This window comes from Strix aluco, chromosome 14, assembly GCF_031877795.1.
Source record: "Strix aluco isolate bStrAlu1 chromosome 14, bStrAlu1.hap1, whole genome shotgun sequence".
Taxonomy (NCBI): domain Eukaryota; kingdom Metazoa; phylum Chordata; class Aves; order Strigiformes; family Strigidae; genus Strix; species Strix aluco.
The window spans coordinates 20734146-20760219 of NC_133944.1; the positions used below are offsets into that span (position 1 = coordinate 20734146).

The window sequence follows — 26074 nt, forward strand, 5'->3', positions numbered from 1 at the left end:
TGGCAAGGATGGTAAAACATGTCTTGCCTTGGATTATCTTTGCTGTGAGATGTAAATGGAGATTGAGTGATGACTGGGTTGTACAACAGCCTGCTCTGAGCATCCCTGTAAATGAACACAGAGCCATTAAAGTGCTCCACACACCTCCCACGAACCAACATAACCCCCTTGAAATTTTTCCATTTTCCCCCATTAATTTTATATTGCTGGAGAAGAAAGAAACCCTGAAAGGCAAGAGCTTGGTGAAAGAGGGGCTCAGCCCACGGGTGTCCTGGCCTACTGCCACACTTCTCTGTGCCTCATCTATTTAAAAGCCTTTCGAGAGCCTCGAGCCATTATCCACATACTCCAGCAGAGAGAACCAGGCTCCCACTTGCTTTTCTTTCAGCAGCAGCTGAGAGGAAAATGCACGTTCCCCCACCTGACACCTCAAACACGAAAGTTTCACCCTAATTTACCTGAATAAAGACGGGTGGTTAGAAGAAGAGGCTAAATAATACCTCAGAAAGGCTTTGCTGGGGGGTCTGGGCTCTGGTGCACTGCAATAGGTAAACTCTGTTTAAAGACATAATTTATTGCTGTTTTTCTCCTCTTAAAGCAGTAGCTGGTTGGGCCTTTTGGAGTGATCATGCTGTTCCTCATTTGGAGATCAGACATAGGGCTCAACATGGGAAGTGTGTAACGCTTGCATGGGGGTGCTGGGCTTGCTGGCTCCTGCGTCAGAGATGTTCATTTCTGGGGACATGGGCCTTGTGGGGCATGAAGTCTCCTAGAGCTGCCTGTGCCAGGGTCGGGCTGCCAGGGTGGGCAGGGGGGAAAGGCCATTCAGAGCCTGTAGCCGCTCCAGCGCTCTGGGGAACCCTCCAGGAGGGTCTGGGTCTGAGTGCTCTGGGGCAGAACTCAAACCGGGAGCATCTCCTCAAGGGTGGAGGGGGAGATGAAATGCTTTATTTTGGCCAGAAGACTTACTGCCCCTACTGCAGGTCTAGATCTTGACCCGTGTAGGTGAGCACAGGAGCATCACAAAGGAATATCCTCGTAATACAGAATTACAGGATTAGAAATATCAGACCATCTGAGCACTGTGATTAGCACTGTAGCCATGAATGCTGTGACACCCGAGCTGGAACTGCTGGCTATTCACTGTATAGGGACTTTTTGGAGTAGGGGTAGGGAGTCAGGGGCAAGTTTTATTTACTAGCAAGAAATGTGTCCTCTGCTGTCCTTACAAAGAGCTGCTAAAATCTGTTGGGGTAGGGAGGCTGCAGCGGGGAAAGGACATGCAATAGAAATACTCTTTTTAGATAGAAAATGCCTAAAAGGATGCTTTGTGTTGGAGCAGGGGGCTGTATGGGGGTGGGAGCACGCAGGCAGCACCCACCGGGGCTGCTCCGAGGTGACCTACCCCCACCCTAAACCCCCCCCTTGCTCTTAGGGCAGGAGCCCCCCGGCCGCCCGGGTCCCCCCCCCCCGGGCCCGCCCCTGCCCGCTGCCCGCCGTGTGGCGGTGGGAGGAGGAGGAGGGGGAGGAGGGGGAGGAGGAGGAGGAGGAGGGAGTCCCCAGCTCCGGCATGAGGCCGGGCTGAGCGATGTGCGAGCAGGCAGCGCGGTACTGCCGGGCCGGCGTGCAGAGGCTCCTGCGCAAGCCTCCGCCGGCGCTCCGCGGGCTGGACGGGCTGCTGCGCTGGGTGGGGGCCAGGATGAACGACAAGGGCGTAGCCGAGCGGGAGCTGCTCGCCCCGGGCGCCGCCGCCGCGCAGAGGAAGGGCACCTCCGTCATCCTCGATGTGAGTGGTCCCCGCGCCGCCGGGCGGGGGGTGCGCCCCGCGTCCCGCACCCCGAGGGCCGGCGGCCGTGGGCAGCGCGCCGGCTCCTGCCTCCCCGCTCCCTCCCTCCCTGCCCGGCCCCGGCCCCGGCTCGGCAGCGGGGTTATTCCGCGGGCGCCGCGCCCCTCCCCGGACCGGTTGGGGATGGGCGGGTCCCGCACCCCCTTGCCGGTGTCCCGCACCCATCCAGCCCTCTCGGGACCGCCGTTATTTCCTGGGTTCTGAGTCCGCGGGGCTGCGCTCGGGTCCAGCGTCTCCCGGACCGGCCGGGCAAGAGGCTGCACCCCGGCTCCTCTACCCGCTTGCCCGGACCCGTGGCTGCATGGGCAGGGGAGCGCAGCCCCCGGCTGGCTTGGCACCAGGGTTACTCCTCGGATCCTGCAACCCCGGCCGGTTGGGGATGGGGTGCGACCCAGGTCCCGCATCTCCCGGACTGGCTGGGCATAGGGGTGCCCAGATCTGGCAACCCCTTTCCAGCTCCTGTGCCCCCTGGGCATGGGGTGCAGCCCGCGTCCTGCACCCACTTGTCCGGATCTTGCACCTCCCAGACTGGCTGGGCACTAGGGGCGCAGCCCGGGTCCTGCCTCCCCTTGCCCTGCACATCCTGGGACAGCTGGGAATGAGGTGCACCTTGGTCCGGCATCTCCCGGACCGGCTGGGCATGGGCGTGCAGTCTGGATCCTGTACCCCCTTTCCTGAGTCCTGCACCTCCAGAGTGGCTGGGCACGAGGGTGTAGCTCGGGTCCTCTTTTTGTTTTTTTTTTTTTTTTGACTGACTGGGCATGTGGGATGCAGCCTGTATCCTTTATCTCCTTGCCTAGATCCTGCACCCTCTGGACCGACTGGGCATGGGGGTGCACCCCAGGTCCTGCAGCCCCTCTTGCAGGTCCTGCATCCCCTGGACCAGCTGGGATGGGGATGCACTGTACATCCTTAATCCTGGTATTAGGGTAACCGGATGGGGATGCAGGACTCCAGGTCCTGCAAACCCCCCAGTCGTGCACCATGGCTTACTCCAGGTTAGCTGGACGTAGGGGTGCACCCCGGGTCCTGGACCCCAGTCCCTGGAGGGCTGCAGCTGCTGGGATCTGTGCAGCAGGAGCTGGGCGGCATGGTCTTGGCTGCCTGCAAGTGCATGGGACCCGGGGCTCCCCTACCCAGGTTTGGGGGGGCAGGCAGGGGTGTGCTTAGGTGCCGTGGCTGCCGTATTTATAGGCTTCCTGATTAGGGAGCTAACGAGGCTATTTGCACTTAAATGAATTGGGAGAATGGGGTGGAATCAACCGGAGTGCCAACGGTGTAATTACAGTCTTTCTGCAGCATCTAGTAATTAAACACACAGATCCTCAGCTTTGCTATCTCCTAGCTTTAAAAAAAAAAAAATAAAATGCAGTGAATGCAAAAATAAACTACTGAGCCAGTAGTAAAGGATAACTCACACTCTCCTCCAGCCTCCTCGGAGTTAGGCAGTAGTAGCACTTCCAGGCAAGCCCTTGCATTTTCTAAATAATTTGCTGAATCTTCTACCACATCCCCGGTAGGCATTGGTATGGGCTGGCGAGTCCAAAACTCCTGACATCTCGGAGCACCCTGGGCTGACAGGCATTTCAGTTCCCTGAATGAACCGGCGCGACGGTGTGAGCAGACTGCTTGGCCGATGGTCCGGCCTGGTGAAACGGGCCAGTGGGCAGTAGGAAAAGCTGCTTCACAGGGAAGCTGAAAGGACAAATGCAACTAATACCCTTACGTCTTTCAAGTTAACTTGTTCATTTTTTCTTATTTTTTTCTTTTTTCTCTTACCTGCCCTAAAATTACCAAAACTTTACAACAATCTGGAATCTGGGTTTCAGACAATAAATGAGGTTGGGAAGCAACGTTTATACAAGAGGTGCTTGAGTTAGGACTGGTTTTCCACCGAAATGGTATCTAATCTGTTCAGCTTTGCCATCTTTAAATGGATTTTTCTTTTTCCCTTTGACGTTTGAGCTGAGAAAATGAGCCATGAACTTTCAGAATGGCTTAACCACCGGGAAATACAATAGAGCTTGGGTGTGCAGCTTCTGATCCTTTTTCCCTTTCACAATGGGGCTGGGAGACCTTTCTCACCTGCTGAAAGTAGAAATGGATGCTAGAAATAGAAGGTTTGAGGGTTTGGGGTTTTTTTTTCCTCCTTCCTTAGAACTTGCTTCTCTCCTTTTTCTCCAGTTACAATAGAAACCTCAATTGAAGCTGTGGCTCCCTCTGAATCCTCAGGGATGAGAACATATTTTCCAATTAACTCATTCACGTTCTTGCATTACATGGATGTGCTGGGGAAGCAGCTAGTCCCAGCCATGCAGAGTCCCAGCCATGCAGCAGTGTGGCTTCTGGGTGGGTGGGGATGAAGTAAAAGACCTGTAAGATTTTGTATTTAACTAACATATTCAGATGAGCTGGTGTGCTATGTAGGCAGTTCATCGGGGGCTGGGGAAGGGGAGTTAAGCTTGGTTTTGGCTATGAATTAGATAAGATGGCTCTGACGCCAATGGTACGTTAGTCACGTTTTCTTCCTCTTCTGTTTTGTTTTTTTTTTGACTCAACCATCCCTGACGTGCTTGTTCTGACTCCTCCACACCATGAGGGTGGCTGGTGGGTCAGTATGAAGTTGCCTACACCCTTTCCACCAGAGAAACAAAAGTGTGGTGTTATGAGGCAAAACAGGGCTGAGAAGAACAAAATACAAGGGGGTTAGGTATCTTCTGCCATAACCTGGCTACTGCCACTTGGAGGATGAATCTTAACATAGGGCTGTTTTCAGTATTTTTCCTTTATTTTGTTTCTGTCCTTTTAGGTAAAGGTTTTAAAAAAGATTGAATAATGTTTACTAGGTCAGCTCAAAATCCTAGATTTCCAAGTGAAAAAAGTAGCTAAAATTGCAGATTAACTAAACCCTGGTAACAAACTAAATGAAGAAGATATTTAAGTCCTAAGCATTTCCTAAAATAGGCAACAAGTAAAACTAGGGAGCAACAAATGCTCTTCAGTGATGGTAACAGATCAAGTGGAGGTAATGTGTGACTCTGGAACCAGGAAAACATCACTTTGCATTTACTGATCAGCTCTTACAATGTCATTTGAATCAGCATAAGGGGTTGGGGTTGAGCAAAGGGTCTGTACCCATCCTGCGCTCACCCTTAGGTGTCTATCTCTGGGTGTTTGCTCTGTGGGTCTGGATTGCACACGGCTGCCCTTCTGCAAGAGCAGGGTTGGGAGCATGTGTAATCTGCTGTAGAGAACTAGTGTCTATCCACAGTTTATAATGTGAGATTGTGGTAATGTTCTCTCTCTGCCTTCTGGGCTGCTTGAAGATGCCCTGAGCTTCTCTCTGTACCTGCAAGGACAAAACCCCTTTATTAAAAGGAAGCTGAAACTGTCACGGTGCTGCTGAAACCCATGTATGGTGATGGTGGCATTTGCAGTCCAGAACAAACCCTCAACTGTCACAAGACTTGTGAAAAGAATATAGTGTGTGTGTGTCTGAGCCTATATTGGATCATATTGCTGAGCGTGGATGAGTCCATATGGAATATAGAGTTGAAGTGGATGGCTCTCAGGGCATGGGAAATCTCTAGACAGGTGTTGCTGTCTGGGGGTAAGCTTCAGTGCTGACTTAGTGTTCTTACTCATCTCTTCCTGCCTTCACGTTACTGTCAAAAACCTGTGTTGACAGCAGGAGTGTGAACCCCAGCTCATGTAAGACCTGGTCAGTCCCAGCAGCTGCAGGCAGAGATGCCCCATCTGGTTCACACCAGGGACAGCCCACTGAAGAGCTCAGCTCCGACTTGGCATCTGAAATAAGGGTCAGCCCTGGGGTATGGGTGAGCATCGCTGTGGCAGGACTGTGTGCTCCAAGGGGTGGTGACATCTCTGCCACCTTTCTGGCTTTGCCAATAGTGAGTAAATTAATTGCTTTTTGGCTTTGTTTTAAATGTCCCTGACGAAAGCAGTGCCATTCATTTCAGGTCAGATGAAGCTTTTTGTTTGATCTGTTCTGTCTTTTGCTGAAAACTAATTTTGACCCTTATCTGCCTCGTTACTTCTTCAACAGCATCAGAAAGATAATTTCAAATCCATCTCTCCTGCTTATGGCTCCTCTTGGAACCTCTCACATGCCAAATGTGATTTGCACTTCTTCGGCCCTATGGGGTTGAGCAAGGTGTTTGGATAGAAGATACAGAGAATTTGGTTTGTGCCAAGGGTGTGTTTCCAAGATGTAGATCCAAGAACATGCACAGTTTTCCAGCTGCTTTGTCAATGAAGCAGTTCCCAGTGTAGCCCTAACTAGCAAAGCTATCGCAGCCGCAGGAATCCCTTCTCAGTCCCCTTCTGCTTTGACCTTTGTCCTTCTGGGTTTTTTTTTTTTTTTTTTTTTTTTAAGGTTGATTTACTCCCCTTCTTGTGTCCTTGTTTACCTTCTCACTTCTCTGAGTGAACTACGAAGGCTGTAAAAGCTCTTTGTTTTTCCTCCTCCTTCATCCTCCCTTCGTGAAATCCATGGTTTGAAGTTGTCCCCTCGAGCCATGCTGGTAGGGCACAGCTGGAAAGCAGGGGCAGGGGCTGACGGCTCTGTGCATTTGGGAATTGCTCACTGCAAGGTACATAATCACATGGAAAAGTGCATCATTCTCTTCTGCTCTTCAGGGCTTTGTAAACAGGCACTTGAAATGGAGCTGTATCCAGGGCCAACGTTTATGGAAAATAACTTCTAGTGCTGTGAAGGTGGTAACATCTAATTGCAACTCTTGCCTGTCTCATGCAACTTTTTTTTAGGACAGCTAGGTGAAGTCTAAGGAGAAGGTAAAAGGAGAGGCTCGGACATGATGCCAACTGCTCTTCTCTTGGGGAGACAAAAAAAATCTGCTTTGGAGTGGGAGCCCCTCTGGATGGGACAATATTTCCACACCAATGGCATATTTCTTACTGAAACGCCAAAATCAAACCTCTCTCCTGTGTGGGGAACGGTCGTTAGCCTGATGATGTCTAACAACTTAGACCAAAGTGACAGAGCTTTGGGTCATTATTTTCTCACATTAGTACTGGAAAGAGCAACACAGAGAGACTGTAGAAAGGAAATTCTTACCATTGCCTTGGGTTAGAGAGCTAAAGGCCATACCTGATATAAACCCTTGTCTCAGCTCCAAATGAGATGTCAAGACTTGTAGGGAGAGGAATGGAAAGGAAGAACAGGAATGTAGGAACACAGTGAACAACTGAATCAGGTTTTTAGGTATATCTGGGTGTCTGAATGCTTTCTTATCCGTAGGCTTTCCTCACCCTTAGATTTTGTTTGTCCTCGATTCTGCACCAAGATTATGATGGAAAAGAAAATTCTAGCTCAGTTGCACTCGATTGTAAATCAACATCATATTAACCTGCTGAAGGGATAATAATCGCTATGAACTCTGTAATAATTCTTCGGCTTGTTAGGGGAGTGCTTGTGTGAATTTTATTAAATTGTTGAGAAAACGTCCATTAAGCAGCCTCCATTGTTGCACATTCTCATCCAGGAGCTTTGAGAAGGCAGAACTGATGTTTAAATTTGAAACCATCAATTTTTTTCAACTTTATTATTACTACTAGTGTTTTGAATTGCTTACTTCTCCAGCCAAATATCTGCAGTAGCCATCTGAGAGTACAGCAAAAATGTACATTTTTTTTAAAAAGCTATTGGAAATCTTCACAGATGCTCCTTGCTCTAAATAAAATAAACTTTATATTCATCTAAACACCTGGTAAATGGAGTAAGTATGTGGCAGACAGCAAACTGCATGCGTTGCCTGTGTAAATCCTATAAAATGAGTTAATCTGGCCCATATTGTGGGCATCCTGTGGGCTCACCATGCGATTACCCTGTGCTTCAGGAGACTTGCTTAATAGGTTTAAAGCACAGCTGATGGGGGAGATGGTTGCTGTAGTACTTTTTGGGCTGGATAATTTCTCATTTACCATCTGAAAGCAGTGCATCACCCTGACGGTTGGAGAACTGGGGGTGATGGAGCGGAAAGAGCATCCCTGGTCAGGCTTTGCTGTGCTGCCGGCTCCTGTTTCATGAAGCCCTCGTCGGCTGGGGACGGTCCTCAGCCTGGGTAGAGGCACGGGAAGCCAATTGCTGCTGAGGGCCTGGCAGGACAGGGCTCTTCTCCATCAATATTTCATCTCCACTCTCACTGACCTCCAGGGCTGCTGCCTTGACAAAGTCTAAGTGACTTTGCTGCTGAGTGATGGAGTTACTGCAAGCCTGCAGAGAGCAGCTGTGGGGTGGACCAGCTTTGCAGCCTCTGTGTTGGAGATGATGCAGCATCCTTGCTTATATTCCATTCTTCCTGGAGCTGGTTGGAGCTTTCCTTCCTCAAGCTCCCTGGGAGCCTGGCACTGGGCTGCCCTTGGGGGTTTGCCCCACTGGTCCTCAGGGGAGGTGTAAGGGGCTGCAGCTTCAGTTCCATCGCCAGATTTTACACCTTTCCGTTAGCAAAAGCACACCACATCCTTCCTGCAGTGAAACAATTAATTCAAGCCATGAACGGAGGGCATCTTCAGGTTGTGTGTGGGAGGGCACTCTTGTTTGCTGAGCTAGAGCATAAATTCTGGGTCTTCACAGAAGCAGCGTTTTTGGCAGCATTACCAAGCTATCATGGAGTATATTATGTCTTTATCAGCCTCCTGATGCTCATTCCAGTGTTCGTACCTTGATGTACTGCCTGCCTGTGCTGACAGATGGCTTTATCTTAAATTGCTTTCCTTCCAGGTGTCCTGTGTTAAATTTTTTTGCGTGTGCAAATTTTAGGTGGTCCAATTAAGTTGGAAGAATAAATCTTGCTCATTAGCAATAAAAGCTAAACAAGTTGGTCCTGTAGAATAAACCTTGGTAGGTAACACAGCTGATGTGATCTTCCATCAACGTGTTCATTTACAAATAGTCATACTTTCTAGGAGTACCTGGGGGAGTTAAAGTCCTAAAGAGGTCACTTAGTGAAGCTAGACATAAATACCTCTATTTCTTAACATTTCTTCCATTTCTTTTTCCTCTTGCTCCGAGAGTTCATTGCAAGGTTGGTGGCTTCACAGAGCAGAGAACTGCAGATTGAGCCTTTCTTCCACTTCAAGCTACATTTTACCTATTGTTTTTGCCTTCCCATCTCCTTCTGCCAGTTGTGCTTGGCGGGGTGGCGATCTCCCACAGGACCTTAAAATATACATCGCTGCCTCTGTGTTAGACTTGATGTAATGTCTTTGTTTGAAAGCAGTGGGAACAGTAATAGAAGGATGTAGTGATGAAACAAAAAGCCAAGAAATAATCAGCATCTAGTAAGAAAAGTGCCTTATATGGAAGTGCTCGTGGGGAGTGAGGAGTTGGGGTGTCCAAGCTAGGAAAAAAGGAGTATTTCATACTATGGACAGGGCATATTGCTCACAGTTGGGTGATGTGTGCCAAAGCCACGGGGCTTGCTGGGGTCCTGCTTGTCCTGCCTGGCTTCATTCTTTCTTCCCATAGACAAGCCATGACTGGCTGGCCCTTTGAAACTCATATTTAACTTCAATGAAGTCCATAAGTATGGAGACAGGTAGGATTTTCACCCTAAACTTCTAATTGGTCTAAAAAATGAAGGTCAGCCCAAGAAGTAAGCAACTGTGGAGTGGTCACAAGCTGTAATCCTTGTAGGGTTTGTATGACCATCTCTTGAAGCTGGGACTCAGTGACTCCCACCATTTGGGTTTGGCTTAAGCAGAGGGTGTTTGCCTCTGCTGAAGTACACCAGAAAGTCCAGCTTTGACTTTGCCCTAGGAAGCACTTTGGATTCAGCCTAGGTAGAACTTTGGGCAAAAGAGTGATTAATGTTCCTTAATTAAGCCATATTCACTTAAATAGCACATTCTGCAATTCGTCTCTTGGGTTTCTTGTTTTGTGCAGCAGTTTTTCTTCTGATATTTTTTTTCTTTGTAATGATTTTATGACCCAGAAAATAAGAGGTTCTATTTTATGGCTGGCTCTGATCTGTCCTGCTGGTGCTTTTATTCCCTCCACAGGGAAATTTCTTTGTACAGCCAAAGATCTCTGCTCTTGCTCAAATTAATAGGGTCAGGTCTGAAGAGACGATGAAAATGTTTTCCCTTTTCTGTCCAGTTTATGAGCATGTTAATTTTTTGGTAATTTATGCACAAACCTGTGTTAGCAGCCGTTTTTGGCAGAAACCTGTAAGATTTCAACCCTTGCATAAGCCTTTTGCTATTAATTTCATTGTGTCAGGGGACTATTCCTAAGATGAGACTAGTCAGAAAAATAGCAGTTGTTTCTGCTGTTTTTCTCCCTGGCAAATTCTACTGTACTACACATTATTGCAATTTTTTTTTTCTTCTGAAAGGGCTATCTGATTCTTCTCTGTGGGCTGTTCATCCACACTGTAGTTTTAAGTCTAAATATAATTTCCTTCCCACACAGAAAACATGCTTTTTAAAAAAAATATTGTAAATAATTTGTTTCAGAAGTGCAGAATTGTGAAACTTGGTTTAAGAGATATTATTGATGCTAGAGAAATTGGCTGGACTGGCTGCATGGCTGTTGTAATTTTTTTTTAATGGGCATTTTTCTTGTGTTGGATCCACGCTTTCAGCTTTCTTCTGTGAGGGAGATGGGAGATGCTGGAACTGCTGGAAGCATTTTGTGTTGTCTTTATTTTGCTAGCTAGCCCCTTTTCCACCAGTTATTCCAAAGGCAACCATGTTGATATTCTGCCCTGGTAGTGGTTGTCTGTCATATGGGTCTGGAGGTGATGAGCTGAGTCTTGGGAAGGGTGAGCTCAGTAAGGCACCTGAACTGGCTCTTGGGGGGCTGGAGCACGTGGTCCTGCCCTGTGCACAGGGTGGAATATGGTGCTGGTGCTAAGGGCTTCACTCGTTCAAGTCGAACAACATAGTGAAAATGTTTCTCTCTCTCTTTCAATTCTAGATTTTCAGAAGAGCGGACAAAAATGGTAAGTCTGTATATTCATGTTTCACATTTCTTGATTGAACTTTTGTCAGTATTACCATTTTTCCTGATAGTAACATCGAACTGTTTAAATGTCCTTTAGTTTACTGGGTCTGACACTGATACGGCCTAAACATCAGAAAAGGTTTGGTTGTTTCTTTGGTTGAGACATTCTTAGAGTAGCTGTGGTATCAGTGTCCAAGTCAGCATGGCAAGATCCACCAGATTTGGGGCAATTTCACAAAAAAGAACTAACAATAAATAGCCACTAAGTGATAAATGAGGATCCACCTCTCGGTAATCTTGGAATAGCTTTGCAAAACAGACCTGATCTGTGAATATTAGTAGTTTGGTTCCTGAAGGACTGGACACACGCATCGAGGAGCAACATGTATTAATGTGTTTTCAGTCTGTGCCTGTAGAAGGCTGAACAACTTCGCTGAGCCTAGTGTTGTCCTTAGATAGGGAATAACGCGGAGGTGTCTTCATTAAATAACTTGGGATCCCGAAAGGAGAGAGCTGCTCTGCTGTGAGATAACGTAGTTATAGGAAAAAAGAGGCAATGGGTCCGATTCCAGGGTCTCTCTCCACCTTGAAAGGCAAGTTAATTTTAGCTCCTAGCTAAAATCCCAAGAGCTAGTCTCTATTCTTTCCCTGATGTACAAGAGGAGAATTAAATATGCATCAAAACTCCGTGTGTTTGCAGAGGGACATGTGGGAGGGCTGTGCAGAGGAGCACAGGGGAGAGTTTGGTTTTTTCCTACCAGATACCTGATCTCTGCAAGAGCTTGCAGACACATATGATCACCCCTAGGTAAGGCAGTGAAGGATGCTGTGAGCTGGCTGGCATATAAGCAGCAAATGCCCTGTTAACGTGGGCATTTGGTTATAACAACTGACACAGTAATAAGACACTGAAATTTGTTGCTTGGATAAGCTGAGCAGTTGTGTGAAGGAAGGGGAATGCTGGGGGGGCTGGCGTGGGGGGGAGAGCACTCCAGGTGCCCCTTACAGGGAAGAATGAATTTGTGCTCTTGACACCCAGACTGTCGTACTTCACAGCCTCCTGAGCACTTAATTATTGCCTCATCAGAGACCTGGAGGTTTTGGCTGATAAAATATTAGATGCTGTTTCTGAGAGATACTGCCTGCTTGCTTTCTGCTGGCTGGTGTGCCTGCCCCCATGGAGCTGAGTGCTGGGGTTGCCAACTTGTAATGAAGTCTTACCTGCCACTTGCTCTCCATCAGGAGAAGTCTGGTGAGATTTTTGGACTACAATTTTCAATGTCTTTGTTGCATGCAGATACTGGGCTAAAATCTGTGCTTAGTTATTTCCATCTCAGTTTGAAGTTGTAAATGCCACTCCAAACTTCGACCTGTGAAACTGTTCCTTGCTAAGCCCGTGTTTAGCCTCCCTGCTGCTGGAGCCTCCTTCCAATTTTCAGGACAGCCTCTGTGTAGGGCATCTGAAATCAAAAGCAGTGACTTTTCTTTTCAAGAACAAATGTTACTCTGCTGAACAAAGCTTGAAAGGATGCACTTTAATATACTGGTCTTGATGTAGTTATTTCCAGTGACTGCTTTTTGAGCTCTGCCAAATGACGCTGCGCTTTTGTTTTAGTCTCAACAAAATTTATAACAGCTGTGACAGGGTTGAAGAATCAGAACTCAAAGTACAAAATCTTATCCTGGCTGTTGTGCCAATATTAAGGCTTTTTTAGGATGGGTGAGTGGAGCAGCTCAGAAGTTGCTCTTGAAGCTTTGGTATTCCCTGCTCACTGCAGCATGATGGAAGGAGCTGCTGCCTACCAGGGGCAGACAGACACGTCTTTCCAACCCAGCCAAGAGGGCAAAGCTGTCATTTTGGTGGTTTTACCACATCACGAGGTTGTGGGGGTTAAATCTTAGTGCATCTCTCACCACAGGGACAGCTCTCTTGGTGTATTTGATAGGTGCTAGTGGCAAGCCATGAATCTGTGTTTTGTGGCGTGGGTGATAGCTTGGGGAAACAATGAGCCTTTGGACCCTCTTCGTCTGCTCCGGTGATGGGGATCTGAGAAGAAAGATGTACCTTTGGAAAACTGGTGACTTTTGCTGACTAGTTGCCTTGCTGTTGTTGAAACCCATCCAAAGCTCCTATTTTTGCAACCTTATACTCTGTTACTAATGATGGGCAGACACTCCTTCAGTGTTTTAGCATGAATAACAGGTAAAGGCCAAATAAGGTGCTTTCATCAGCAAGAGCAAACCTGTTGTTTTTACCTCTGTCCCTCACACTGAGAAAAATGTGCCCAGCTCTTCTGTGATCTTCTCCCTGGACGTTCTTCCCTTTGTAAGGCTCAAGTGATCCATGTGGATAACAGGCAGGATCACTCCACTGCATGTGGACAGGAAGACAGTGAGTGGCTCAGGTACAGCATGACACTTAAAAGCATTTTCTTGTCCTGCTCATCCAACCAGAGAGAATTTGGATTTGATCAAAGAAGAAGAGATAAATACCTCAGGCACCCAAACACCTCTGTCCAGCAGACATACCCTCCTGGGGGCCAGGTACCCCATAACATAGTGTCCATGGGGAACACTGCTCATGGATGAGTACTCTTTTTGGTTGGCCATGCCATGCAGACATGAAAAGGTGTTCACCCCTTCGCGGGTATTCCCCTGGATGCTGTTTGTCCGAACATCTTTCTTCCATGTTAACCAGTAATATCCCAATTAAAACTCAATCAGGGATGCTTGCATGGATCGGAAGAACTGAAGCTCTTCTTGTCTAGGTCACAAAATGTTAAAATGAGTGTGGATTGCCAGTGACATGTCTGCCACTGGGTAGCTGTTAATGCACTGGGTGTAAAGGTGATGGGCTGACTTGTCAGGACCTGTAATCAGCTTGGGGTGGTATGAACAGGCACCAGCAGGACAAGCCCTACCTCGATGCCTGGTGGTTAAATTGGTGGTTTGTTGTCAAAGATGTTGCTGGGTGGGAATTTGAACTGCTCAGGGTGAGAGCTGTCACTGCCAGGGTGCAGCAGACCTGAGTGCTAGGCTTGCAGGGGGGTGAGGAGACCAAAACCTCTCAGCACAGGCAGAAAAGGTACCCCTCAGCCCTGAAGAGACTGCTGGCTGCAATTGCTCTTCTGCAATTTGTCCTGCCTCTTCCTAACCCTGGATGGGCACTGCAGGGAGTATCACTGGCTCTGTTAATAAAGGCCAAATGTTCTCTGAAGAAAGAGTTATCTCTGCTTCCACTCTCACTGGCTGCAGTGCATGTGACCTACAGCTACATTGTTTGGACAACACAATGCCATGCTCTCCATGGGACTAATGCTGCCAGGCAAATGGGACTCTGCCTTTTCTTTTTTATGATCTGGATGACAGGCTGTCACAAAGTAGTCTGGAATTAAGTGGCAGCTCTATCCCCACGTTGGTTCCTGCAAGGTGAGGTGGCCCAGCATGTGTCAATCTCAGCGTGGCTGCTTTCCAGTCCCACTGAGTAGGGTTGTCTCTGTGATCCTGGGGCTGTCTTCTGAAGGACTGTACGTCCTGCAGTGGTTTTCTCTACATTGTTCTAGATGCCACTTTTTTTTTGAGACAACATCTGCCAGTCATGGTGGCCAGCTTCATCAGCCATTTGTATTTGCTTAACTCTTGATAACAGAGTTTGTCACTCTTCATAATGAGCTTAGTATGTTCTTCCACAGCCTTTTGGGGTCATGACTTCCCGCACCCGCCCCTTCAGCCCCCTGCAGCTCACAGCAGCTGCTGCAGGAGATGTGCGGGAATATTTCCCTCTGTACAGCCTCCCTGCAAACTGTGGCTCAGATGTTTCCAGAGCCAGAGGTAATATCTTTGTATTTAATATCCCTAGAGATCTCTTTTTCACAATTTTCTCTTTGACATCCTGGCCTTTAATTTATTGATTTGTTGAAATTCAGTCTCTTTATGGCTTTATCTGGTACAGCTCCAAGGAACAGTGGAAGCATCAGCCTGCCGCTTGCATGTCTCAACGCGGGTGGGCTGTGTGCTGTACACAGCCCTCCACTGAAAAATGAAAATCTTACACTTTTTGATTTTTATCAGAATCCCAGGCAGGGGCCCTAAGCCCTGGACAGGCTGCTGAAAACACAAGCTCACAGGTTCCCAAAATATTTTACTCTGTTAAGAGGCTTCACACCTGCAGAGGTTCTTGTCTGTCAGGGACTTTGCTCTTTTTAATTAACCAGCTGAGACGAATCATTATGGGGAGCTGGGTGCTGGTGGCATACTGGGGGAGTGAGCTCCTAGGGGAGAGCTGGCAGCTTTACCCAGAACTGGCAACTCTTGCTTTCTGCCATTGTGCTAAAGCCCCTCTCATAGACCTATGTAGGAGCCCTACAGAAATAGGGGAAAAAATCTGAAGAAAACATCAGCTCTTGCCTTCTAGTTTTAACTAGAACTTCTCGTGTAACTTTTGCCATCCAGAGGTCAGATGATTAAAGGGTCAACCTGAAAGACAAAGGGGGATTGTAAGCTTCAGGAATTGTTCCATTTATTGTGCAGATTCCTACAGTCAAGAGGTCTTAAATTTATAAATCTTTTCAGCATCTTGAGTTTGTTTTTTTTTTTTTTTTTACCCCAGCCTGGTAGAAATGGCATGTATTGTGTTAAAACAACGTGGCTCGTTCAGACACGGTAACTATGGAGCCTGATCATGTGAATTCAAGAGCTTCTCCCTCCTCCTCTTCCTTCCAAACTCCTCGACATAAATTGTTAATTCATGTAAAATTGGACTTTCTTGGTGCAAGATGCTAAAACACATTATTGTTCCTGCCATGTTCAGATACTTGTATCAAGGTGATTTAATTCAGTGCCTACATGTACTAAGAGACTGCTGATGAGGCAGCTCTTGCTTGTTAAAAGACGTCTTGGTCTCCTGCCTCAGAGAAGTGAGATTCTGTCTCTAACGTGAGTTAAGTCCCCAGCCTTTCCTCCATCGATGACACCATGCAGCTGGACTTACTGCTATCTGTATAATAAACTTGGCAAACTGTCTGAATAGCACACCTTGAAATGGTGAACATGTTGGAGACATCTGGATAAACTTGCAAATGGTCTGAAAAAAAGGAGGAGGACTGGGGTGTAACCTTCTGACAGTGAATAATTCAACTAGCTCTAGTCATGCTTTGCAGAGGCATGGTTGTTAGTCATTCAAAATAATCCTTTTATTCTGTGTAGGAGTGTTTTTCCTTTCTCTGCTAATAAATCCACCTACTGTCTTGTAATCCTCCCAGTCCCAGTAAACAATACTTAATCGTTTAATTGGCATGTGGTAGGAAAACAGAGGCATCTTCTTTTAGGCTGGTGAAGCAGAGCTGTCGATCATCTGAGTTATCTACTGTGTACTTTAATCCTCTCATTAGAAAGCTGTTAATCAATTATAAGTTAAATAGCTCAGGATCCCCTCTGAAAGATTAAGATGGTTTTATTTTGACAGAACAGTGTAACTGCTAACCATCATAGAAATGTTGCTTCCTGAAAACTGAAGTTTTATTATCTTGAAATCTCCAGTCATTGCAACTACCCAGCTCCCATATCTTGAGTGTAACTAAACATGAAGTGCATCCAGCTTTAATCTTGTGGTTTAGTTCAGTGGTTTTTGCTGTAATTACTAGATCTTGTTCATGGAAATGCCTGTCAGTCTGCCCCATCCATGGGGCTGGCTTGCTTGGCACTGGGGGTTGGGTGGTTTCCTCTGGATCTCTGCCATGGAAGAGAAGAGATGCGAAAGAAAATATGCCAAAAACTTGGCGTATGGTTATAAAGCACCTACAGAAAATGGCAGGAGGAGCTGGCAGTGGTGCAGTATTTCACTTGACAGTGACTAGGGATGAGTTAGCACTGTGGTTTGGTCAGTGTGGCACCTTCCTATTGCTGCTGTCCTTCTATGACTTCTACACCAAGAACTGGCCCAAACTGTTGTTCTTCTCCCTTGAATTTATCATATCTAGAGAAGGTGTGGATGGGAACAAAGCCATTCAACACATGCTGTCTTGGACAGCTTCTGCTGTTACCAAAAATGAAACACAATGAAGTGTGAACATGGATTAAACTAATTTCATGTACAAATTTAACATAAGAGATCTGGAGTGCAGATGCTGAGAGGAGGTTTTGTTTTTCAATTGATCTGGATGATCAGCTGAAGGCCTGTAGAGGACGTAGCAGAGCTATAAAGGAAAAAAGGGAGCGTGAACAGCAGGAACAGGTGGTTGGAAAGGGCTTCTTGGTTAAGAGCCACAGAGGGCAATGGAGTTGTGCCCATTTCTATCCCAGTAGGGCTTGTCCTTTAAATAGCTGCACACAGATATCTGTTAGTCACTGAAGAGCTCATTAAAGGAGATTTATGCTGTTATTCTTTGTAAGTAAAGGTCTGCATATTCCAGGGTTGTTTTTTTTAAGGCATCTGATTGCTGGGCAAAAAACTTTCATTTTGGAGTTGTTCTGAGTTTAAAAATAGCAGGCATCTATTATTAATTACCTTGTTACGCTATTGAAACATTTTTAAAAAATTACTTGATTAGAATTTAGTATGGTAATTGTCTACAAGGTGGTTGTAGGACTTGAAGTACTTATCTCCCCACCTTTCCCCATCAATTTGAGGCCCTTCTGGAAAATATGCTTGCACAGGACTTGAATGGTGTTAAGCAGCTGGGACTTCAATAATATGGCACCCAAGGCATCAAGGAAGAGAAATGAAGACGTTGTAGCTTTGGGTGCTTTTATCAGACCTTAAAAAGATGCCAGGTTAGGGCCGTGATACTGCCGTATATATATCAGAATAAAAAGACTCCAAACACCTAGTAAGCCTCCTGTTGCACATACATCTTTCTTCCACAGCCACAACTCTGCACCTATTTTGAAATTATGCTTTCACTGTGAGCTCCCGGGAGTGTTGCAGTCCCTGCCGTAATGGGCTACCACTCATCAAAACCACTTATCTTCCAGAACTAGGTAATTACATTCTGCGTGGCTACTGCTCCTCACGCACAGGGAAAACCTTGAGCTATTCATATCCCGCTGGTGCGTCCAAATTAAATCATTAGTTCTAAGTGAGAATATTTATAATTCTTGCATAACAAAAACAGTATTAGCAGCCACCCACATATAAGTGGAAAAATGCAGTGATGAATCAGGTTTTCTAAGTATGGATAAATCTGGTACGTTCTTCCATGACCAGACGACCAGTCTGAATGTATTTATCTTTTTAAAAAAATAAATTAAAAAAGATTTGCATTTAGATAGTCTAGATTTCATGTGACAGTCAAAAAGCACCTCGTAAAACTGTGTGATGGCTTTTATTTACAAGGAGAAAGTTTGAATCTGTTTTCAGTTATTTGGACTCCTGTTTAATTTCCTAGCTCTCTCTATTGTACATTCAGTTATCCTTCCAAGTCCTTGCAAAGTTCACAGCACATGGTTTTGAAGAGATGACATCTGTCTAAATCCGGACATGCTGTTCCCAAAATAATAAACAAACCTATCAACCAGATGATGAATTTTTAGATAATGTAAAAATTGTGAAAGGTGGCTGCTGGCCACACTCTACAGACTGTCACTAGATGTGTCTAGTGCTTCTGTCCCCCCTTTAACCCTATGAATTTAGGATTTGATTTTCATCATTGACTGGCTTGAAAGGCCACTTCTCAGCTGCTTGTGCCCTTTCATGGATGCTTTTTTCAACAAAGATATAAAGGTATCTGGTGCACACTGAGGTGAGCAGCAGATGTGAAGAGCTGAGAGTTTTTAGGACCTGTTTTTCTTCTCATGTCATTTCCTGTTAGCAAATGCATGTTAGAATCAAGGAGTGTTTATACTTTTTAGGCTGGACCACCTTAATTCTGCAGAGCAGACCTTGAATTGGATGCATAGGGTTAGGACTTCATTAACAGCTGCATCCTTGCAGCTAGAGGCTGACAGTTATGCGGCGTCCAGCTTTAATCTGGGCCCATGCATGGTTTGCCTAGTACAAGGCTTAAGCCAGAGAAGGTTTGAACTGGGCAAATCTAGCCCAGAAACTCCCCCATAAACTCAAACCATTGATGTGGCCAGCACATGAGCTTTAATTTCCACAGAAGAAATGTCCATATCCCACCTATTCTGCACAGCACCAATTTATGGCCCATCACTCTCTAAAATTGTTATTCCTGTCCTATTCCTAAAGCTTTTTTCCTGCTGAGAGAGCAGGCTACCAGAATAGAAGGTACCATGAAAGCCTTCATGGACGGCGGGGAATGGAGGTACTATTGGTCTGAGTGTGACCTGTACACAGTGATGTGCAGGGAATGGGGCTGGGGAGTTATCCACAGCTGGGAAAGTCGCTCTGTTTAAACAGAGTGCTTGGCCTTCCATGCAACTGGCTTGCTGACATGTCAGATGATACCTGATAGCTCAGGTGCCTGACTGGGATTGTGCAGAATGCTCTTTCCTCATTATTCAAGGTACAGATTGTTGCAGAGTTAGTAGCTATCATCTGTGCCCTCGCCCTTTTGATGTAAAACCTGCAGCTAAAATAACAAGCCAGACTTAAAGAAAAAATTAAAAAATAAGCATCACCTAATATTTGGCCTTTTTCAGGCGTGCTTGCCAGCCAGCAGTACTCACTGCCTTGTGACTGTAAAGCATATTTGCACGTTGGCTGCCCTCTCTGCCCAGCACCTTCCCTTCTCGTGGCTGCTGAGCTTTTCTCTCGTCCCTCTCTCAAAAATTCAGGTGTTGAGTGAAACACATGGTAAAAGTCAGAAATTGCTGTAGCCTTCAAGGCTTCCTGCATTTCTGCGTTGATGATAAATGGATTTGAACCTCAAGGACAGTTGAATACATAAACACAAAGCTTTCACACCTTCATGCTTTCTTAATAGGCTGTACCTCAGTTCATCAAAAAACTGAGATGGTGATGCTGACCCTGAGGGTTGTCTTCCTACAAGTGCTGTCTGAGCAGAAGTATCCGCCCTCGGGCCATCGCTGACCCCCACTATCTGCTGGACCTCGCTCAGAGGGGTCAGACACGGAAGAGCAGGCTAAATCAAAGCTTTTGCATTGGAAACCACCCACCAGTCTGACCCATGCCTGGATTTCCAGCCTGACCCATCAATTGAGCCCTCTTGCTGACTGCATTTATCACTGTTAGGTTCAGGTGGTGTGAGACCTGCCTGCCCACGGGCATCTTCCTATGGTCCATCAAACCTCTTGCTCTCAGGAAACATTGCTCCCTGTACTTAGCAAATGCTGATCTGGCAGAGCAAAGAAATGTCTGCGTTTGGGCTCCCACTAATTAATGCAATTGTGTTGCATTGGGAAGTGGGGCACAGCCTAGCTGTGTTCAGCCTTTAAGGTGGGTTTGTGTGGGTGTGTGTGATGGAGCTTGAGCATTTCGATAGGCAATGCTCTTTTTCTGCTGTATCCATTCTCTCATTTGGCTCCTCTTTCAATTCCTTTAATACAGAGAGTCAGAGACAAACAGCAACACTTGGGTGTCCCCAGGAGATGTGGGGAGGGGACATTGAGCAGGGATTACTGTTTTAGCCTGGCAATTTGAGGCTGAACATTTGATCTGGGGGGCAGCATTTCCAAACACTCCTGGTTTGCTTTGAAGCTCACCAATTAAGGTTTGACATACGACGCAACCCGTAGAAGACGGGTTTATTTTCTTCTTCTCTCTGTGGGTTGGGAGATGTGGGTTTTCTTCTGCAAACCTCATTAGAGACTTCAGGCTGGACAGGAACGAATGGGATATATTATCGTAACAGATTTAATGGCCTTGTGCAAGTTGTGGAGGGTGGGAGTAAGGGATTGTGGTTTCCCAAAAAGACTTTGAAAAGCAGCTCAATTAGCCAAGAGGATTTTTAAAGACATTTCTTTCCGGAGCCAAAGTTGAGAGATTTAATTGGGGGCTGCACAGTAAATGTGTCTACATGTCATAATGACAGCCCGGAAAGGGCACTATTGAAACATTTACAGAGCTATTACCTACTTAAGATCCTTAGCCGAAAAATGTGAGCTGTATTCATAGTGCCTTAGAAGTGGTGGTTCTTGCCCTGGCTTTTCTGGAGCATGGAAATCGCTGGATGATGCCAGCTGGTCCAGAGAGCCATGGCTGTAGCCGTTCTGAAGGCCATTTCAGTTAAAATGTTATTATATTCATGTATTTTCCTTGCCAATGGGTCAGTCTTTGTGCACAACCCCCTTGACATCTCTCCCCTCTGAGTTCACGACAGAAGCCCCAAATTGACTCCAGGCTCCTTGTCTGGGTCAGTTGCTGGGAATGTCCCTGTGGTCTGGCTCACCGGCAGCGCTTGCGTTAGTGGGTAGCAACCATCAATGGGCAGAGAAGGCTAAACCAGCAGGGCATCCCTGAGAGGTGATAGCCATGAGTGCTTCGTGGGTCTGCTGAGATTTGGCTGCACCAGGTTCACCCAATACCTGCGGATGGGAACACAAATAGAGGAGGTTTGGCGCGGCGAAGCTGTGAGCTTGTGGAGATGTCGCTGTGTGCATTAGCCCAACCTTACTGAAATGCTGTGGTCTGGTTTCAGGAGAAGAGGGTATCTACAGGAAGGTCTTTTTGCGTGGAGATGGCAGCACGAGGCAAAGGGAAGACTCCGGCTATAATGGCAAGCCAGGGAACTGATGGACATTGAAGGCTTAATACCTAGGGCACTTTCTGATCTGTCCCATTAATCTCTCATGTTGCTGTATCTGGGAAGCTTTTCAAAGTAGATCCAGCAAATCAATACTCCTCCTGCTAAATTCTTCATGTTGTTTTTTTGGCAGAGATGAAATTTCAAAGTGCTTGGAAAGGACTTCTGCAGCTTGGCTGGCTGTAGTAGTCCGACAGATTGAAGAGGTGCAGCTGACTACAAGCTTTGGGGACATGGCTGATGTGTAGCAGTGGCCATGGGACATGGTTTGGATGCAGGGACAAGCTCCCTGGGTGGACGTTTGCATTTTGAGTGTTGGGATTCAAACCCTACAAAGTGTGGGGCTCCAACCACCTTGTGTAGCTCTCTTCTCCTTCAGCAGGCAATGCACCCTCTTCTCACGTGGGGCAGTCAAAGAGCTCGCTGCTTTCTTGTGCATCAAGGTGTAGCTCTGGTTTGAGCCTCTTGATTAAATCCTCGTGATACCTAATTTCACTGTTAGATATTAGTCTGAAGGATCTCAGGTGCTGTTCCCTGCTGTATTACCATCCCTGCTGCCCATACGTGTCCCTTAACAGGGGGACACAGGCAGTGGGTGCAGGGCAGCAGGGACCTTGCTGGGCACCGGAGCCAACGGTGTATTCTGCATCTTCCTGCCCTGAAATTGTCCTTGCAAGATCTGAGATTAAAAAAAGAGTTGGTTTTATCCTACTCCCTTGGTGGGAGGGCATCACCACCACAAGTGTTTCCCAAACGGTGTTCAGTCACGGGGTGGCTATGGGGATGACTTTATGCCAAGCTTCTCCTCAGTGTTCAATGAATTTCCCCTGGAAGCACTTATGCACGATGCTGCCTTTGGTGGAGAGATATTTTACCTCATTTTTAACTGGATCAGTGATGTGGTTTGTGTGCTCCTGGTGTATTATGAATGAGTGACAAGGTGCAGTGTGGCAATGGCAATACACACCCAGGTGGAGATATCAAGCATGTAGAAACTCCTTAAAATGCCTTTGCCACCACCACAGGCATATTGTGTGATCCCCAGCTTGCGTTATTTCTCCTGCCACCCCACCTAAATCTCACTTACAGCTTCCATTGCTCCTCTTCTCTCTCAGTAGCAGGACTTCCCTATGTTTGCCTTTCAGTTTAATCCCTGGGAAGTTTCCTCAGGGGCAGTGGAGCAGATTCTGTGTGGAGGAAAGTCACTGCTTTTGCCTCCTGACCTGGTGCTCGCATGCCATCCTCTGCTCTGGGTGGTGTGGGAGCAAAGGGCAGCACCAGGCTTCGGCATCGCTTTTAATTAGGTATCTTCTGCAGATCAGCTGTATTTATTGAAGATGGTTTATTATAGCTGTTAAAATTAAATAAGGCAAAAATTGAATCCAGAACAAATACACTGCTGCAAGTAATGCTTATAATTTGCTAGCAATTTTTGCCAGACAATTGTGAGAAAATATGTTCTGGCAGCCTGTGTTCAGGCAATTGTCCAGGAACAGCTATAAATCATGTGTATCTGTTTCTTCCTATTATCTTTCTCACTCTTTTAAAATCCATGGGTTACCAGATAATATACATCGGAGAGAGGAGAATAAGTATCTTACTGACTAGCAGCAGGGAAGGAACTGTCTGAAGCTCAAGCAATGATACCTCCAGATCTGTAACTCCCAGCAAGGACAGTCTGCAGGACAGGAACAGCTAACTTTTTTCCTGGCAGAATGTGTTAGTAAAGAGTGAAAATGGATGTTCATGGACATGAGACACGGAAGCCCAAGTGTCTTTGGTTTTATGCTCAGTTGTCTGCAGTGTGGGAAGGTAGTATCTTGCTCTGAAAAAAGCCTGTAGTGCTTTCTGAAAGTTCTACAGGTGGAAATAATTTAAAATTATTTTTAGAGTGGAAATTTCTCTTCAGTGCAGAGGGGGAAACCTGTCTGTGTGTCGGTGGAGTCCCAGCCAGAGCTCAGCTGTGAGGGATGATGCTCTGGCCACACTCCTGCTGCTGCTCAGCAGAACATTAAAGGGCTGGTACACACTGGGCTTGGGTTCAAGAAACAACTCAGCCCAGGCTTTGAGTTTGGATCTGAGATCAGTGTCTGCTGCCAAATTGCTGCCTTAATTAGACACTGGTACTGAGGCACCCAGCCTGACACAGCGCAGACACAAGTGGTTTCAGCCCTCTTGTTACTCATTGCTTCCTAACCTCAGTCTGTGAAAGGGGACAGGTTTTGGGGCGCTGCTATCAGTGATGATCAGAGGAGGTGGCTTTCAGGTGCTTCTGCTGCTTGGCATGTAAACATGGGATTTCTTTTCCTTAAGCCAAAATAATTGACTCCAGGAGCCCACAGAGCCTGTGTATTCTTTAGGCACATGGTGGTTCGGTTATGTATTGCTCTGCTGTGCCGCAGCAGAACACAGGTTTGCACCTGGTCTGTTAATAAAAATAAGTACACTGAGACTTATTTTCCTTTCCAAAGGATTTTCTGTTCGTCATGGAGATGTTACATTTCCGGCTGGCTGGTTTGCTGGCTTTCAAACATGCTGCACTCTGTTAAGCAAGGCTGCTCTTCCTTCCTTGCCTTTGTAGTACAATCAGTTGCTTGCTTTGTTTCCTTACACCTCCCTCCCCAGTTTCTAAAACATTTGAATTAATATTGGCAAATAGTTCAAGATTAACCAAAATCAGTGTGTTTACATTAATAGGCTCCTCGCAGTATAATACACTTTTTTCTTGCTTAATCCATAATAGATACACCTGTTAAGAATGAGTATCTGATGCCTCTTAGTGGTTTGTTACTCTAATAGAGCATGGAGGGGTTACTTTTGGCTCGGCAGGAGATAAATGGGGCAATCCGCTCTCCTGGCAGGTGGGAGCAGCCGCAGACCTGCTGTGGCAGTGCTTCGTCAGCGCCAGCACCAGCTGCAGATAGCAAATGTGCAACATTCACCACCTCCTGTGACTTCCCAGTGGGGTGGGATAAGAGGAAGGGAAGGATGGAGGGGCAGGAAGGAGCCATGCATGAATCTGAAGTGCTTCTGCCTGGGAAAACTGAGTGATGGGAAGGCACAGCTTGCCTGGCTGGGTTTCAAACTGGAGACCAGGAGTAGGGGATGGGGGATGCAAGTCTGTCCCTAGGCTTTATGGAGTTCAGGCCTTGTTATATGCAAACATAGCCACGTGCAGAATTGTCTTGTTATACTTCTGTAGCTGGAGTGATAGTGGTATCAATTAATACACTTGGTATGTGTTAAACAGTCGGGAAAAAAGTGTGTAGTATAATGGGAAGTACTTGCACAAGACTTTAAAAGCAAAATGAAATATTTATATTTTTCAAAGAAAGGAACCGGTCTTGTTCTCTCTCCCCTACATCCTGTAATCTAGTTGTTGGAAAACAGTAGAGTTTAGATCTTGCAAAAGGAATTCTTAAGTTGGAAGCTAGGGGGGAAAATGGTTTTACAGCATTTAACTGGAAGAAGAGTTAGCTGAAAAGAAGTTATAAAAGTGGGACTGTACATAGTAAGGAATATTAAATCCTTGTATAACAAGAGCACTGTGAGCAGATGAGGTGATAAATGCTGAGAACCTGGGGAGATGAGGGGGAAAGGAAAATCAAGCAGTGGGGGATGCTCTTGCAAAGCATCGTCTGCAAATGTGACTCAAGCAGGACACAGACACTTAAAACTTTTCAAAACCAGTTGTTGCTTTTTAAATGAGGAGCCTGACATTTTAAAGGTCAGCAGCCAGGGAGAGGGTGACCCCTGTTAAGCAAATGCAATCAGGGACTGTGCTTACTGGCTTGTTATGTCCTTCATGTCAGAGTGTGGTATTGCCTGGAGAGACGATTTCTATAGACGTTTCCTAAAAAGCCAGATTTGCAATACCCACATGAGGGAGGATATCTGATATTTTTCCCATTTCTCCTCCCTCTAGGAGAGCTAATAAGGGGGAAGTGGGCAAAGAGAAACCTCACGGGAGTTTGAGGGTGGCTTTGGGTAGAGGAGATTGAAGCAGAGGTGTCTATTAGCAGGGGGACCTCTCTGCAGACCAGGGCAGCAGTTAACAGCAGAGATACACCCTGCCTTGCTAACAGCCGGGGCCATGGGGCGATGTGTCCCACGGTGGTACCTCGGCATGTCCCTGCCCCATCCCAGCGGGGCAAGCCCTCCCCAGCCACAGCCTCCCAGGGCTGAAGGCTCGGGTTCTTCAGCACCAAACCCAGCTGGGGGCTGGCTACAGCCAGAGCAAAGATTGGGTGGGCGAACAGACCTGCATTTTTTTAAGTATCAAGAACCTAAAACTGTGGGTCACTGAAGCCACTCGCTTCCTTCCTGTGTGCTTTTTCTGAGAGCCCCACACTGAACTGAGCAAATGTATTCATACCATGAGAGACCGAATAACCAAGGCAACATAAAAGAAAGCAGTTTTCTTACAATCATAAATCACTACGGAACAGGACTGGGCCATTGCAATGTAGCACAAGTGGATTTTTTTCCCTTTTACCTCCTGTCTTCTACAGTTTTGGTATTCAAGTTTTAAGCCTGCAGTATGTATTTCTTTGCTCTGATACTTGGATGTTGGGA

The 26074-nt window shown here is 46.5% G+C and overlaps 1 protein-coding gene across 1 annotated transcript in view; it reads left to right on the plus strand.

Moving 5' to 3' along the window:
* Positions 1-1558: 1558 nt before the first annotated feature.
* NECAB2 (N-terminal EF-hand calcium binding protein 2) overlaps positions 1559-26074 on the plus strand; it is an 86103-nt gene continuing 61587 nt past the window's right edge. Inside the window, exons 1-2 of the mRNA XM_074839515.1 lie at positions 1559-1786; positions 10809-10833. Coding sequence (XP_074695616.1) covers positions 1589-1786; positions 10809-10833 — 223 coding nt within the window. The 5' untranslated portion in view covers positions 1559-1588. The remainder of the gene's footprint in view (positions 1787-10808; positions 10834-26074) is intronic.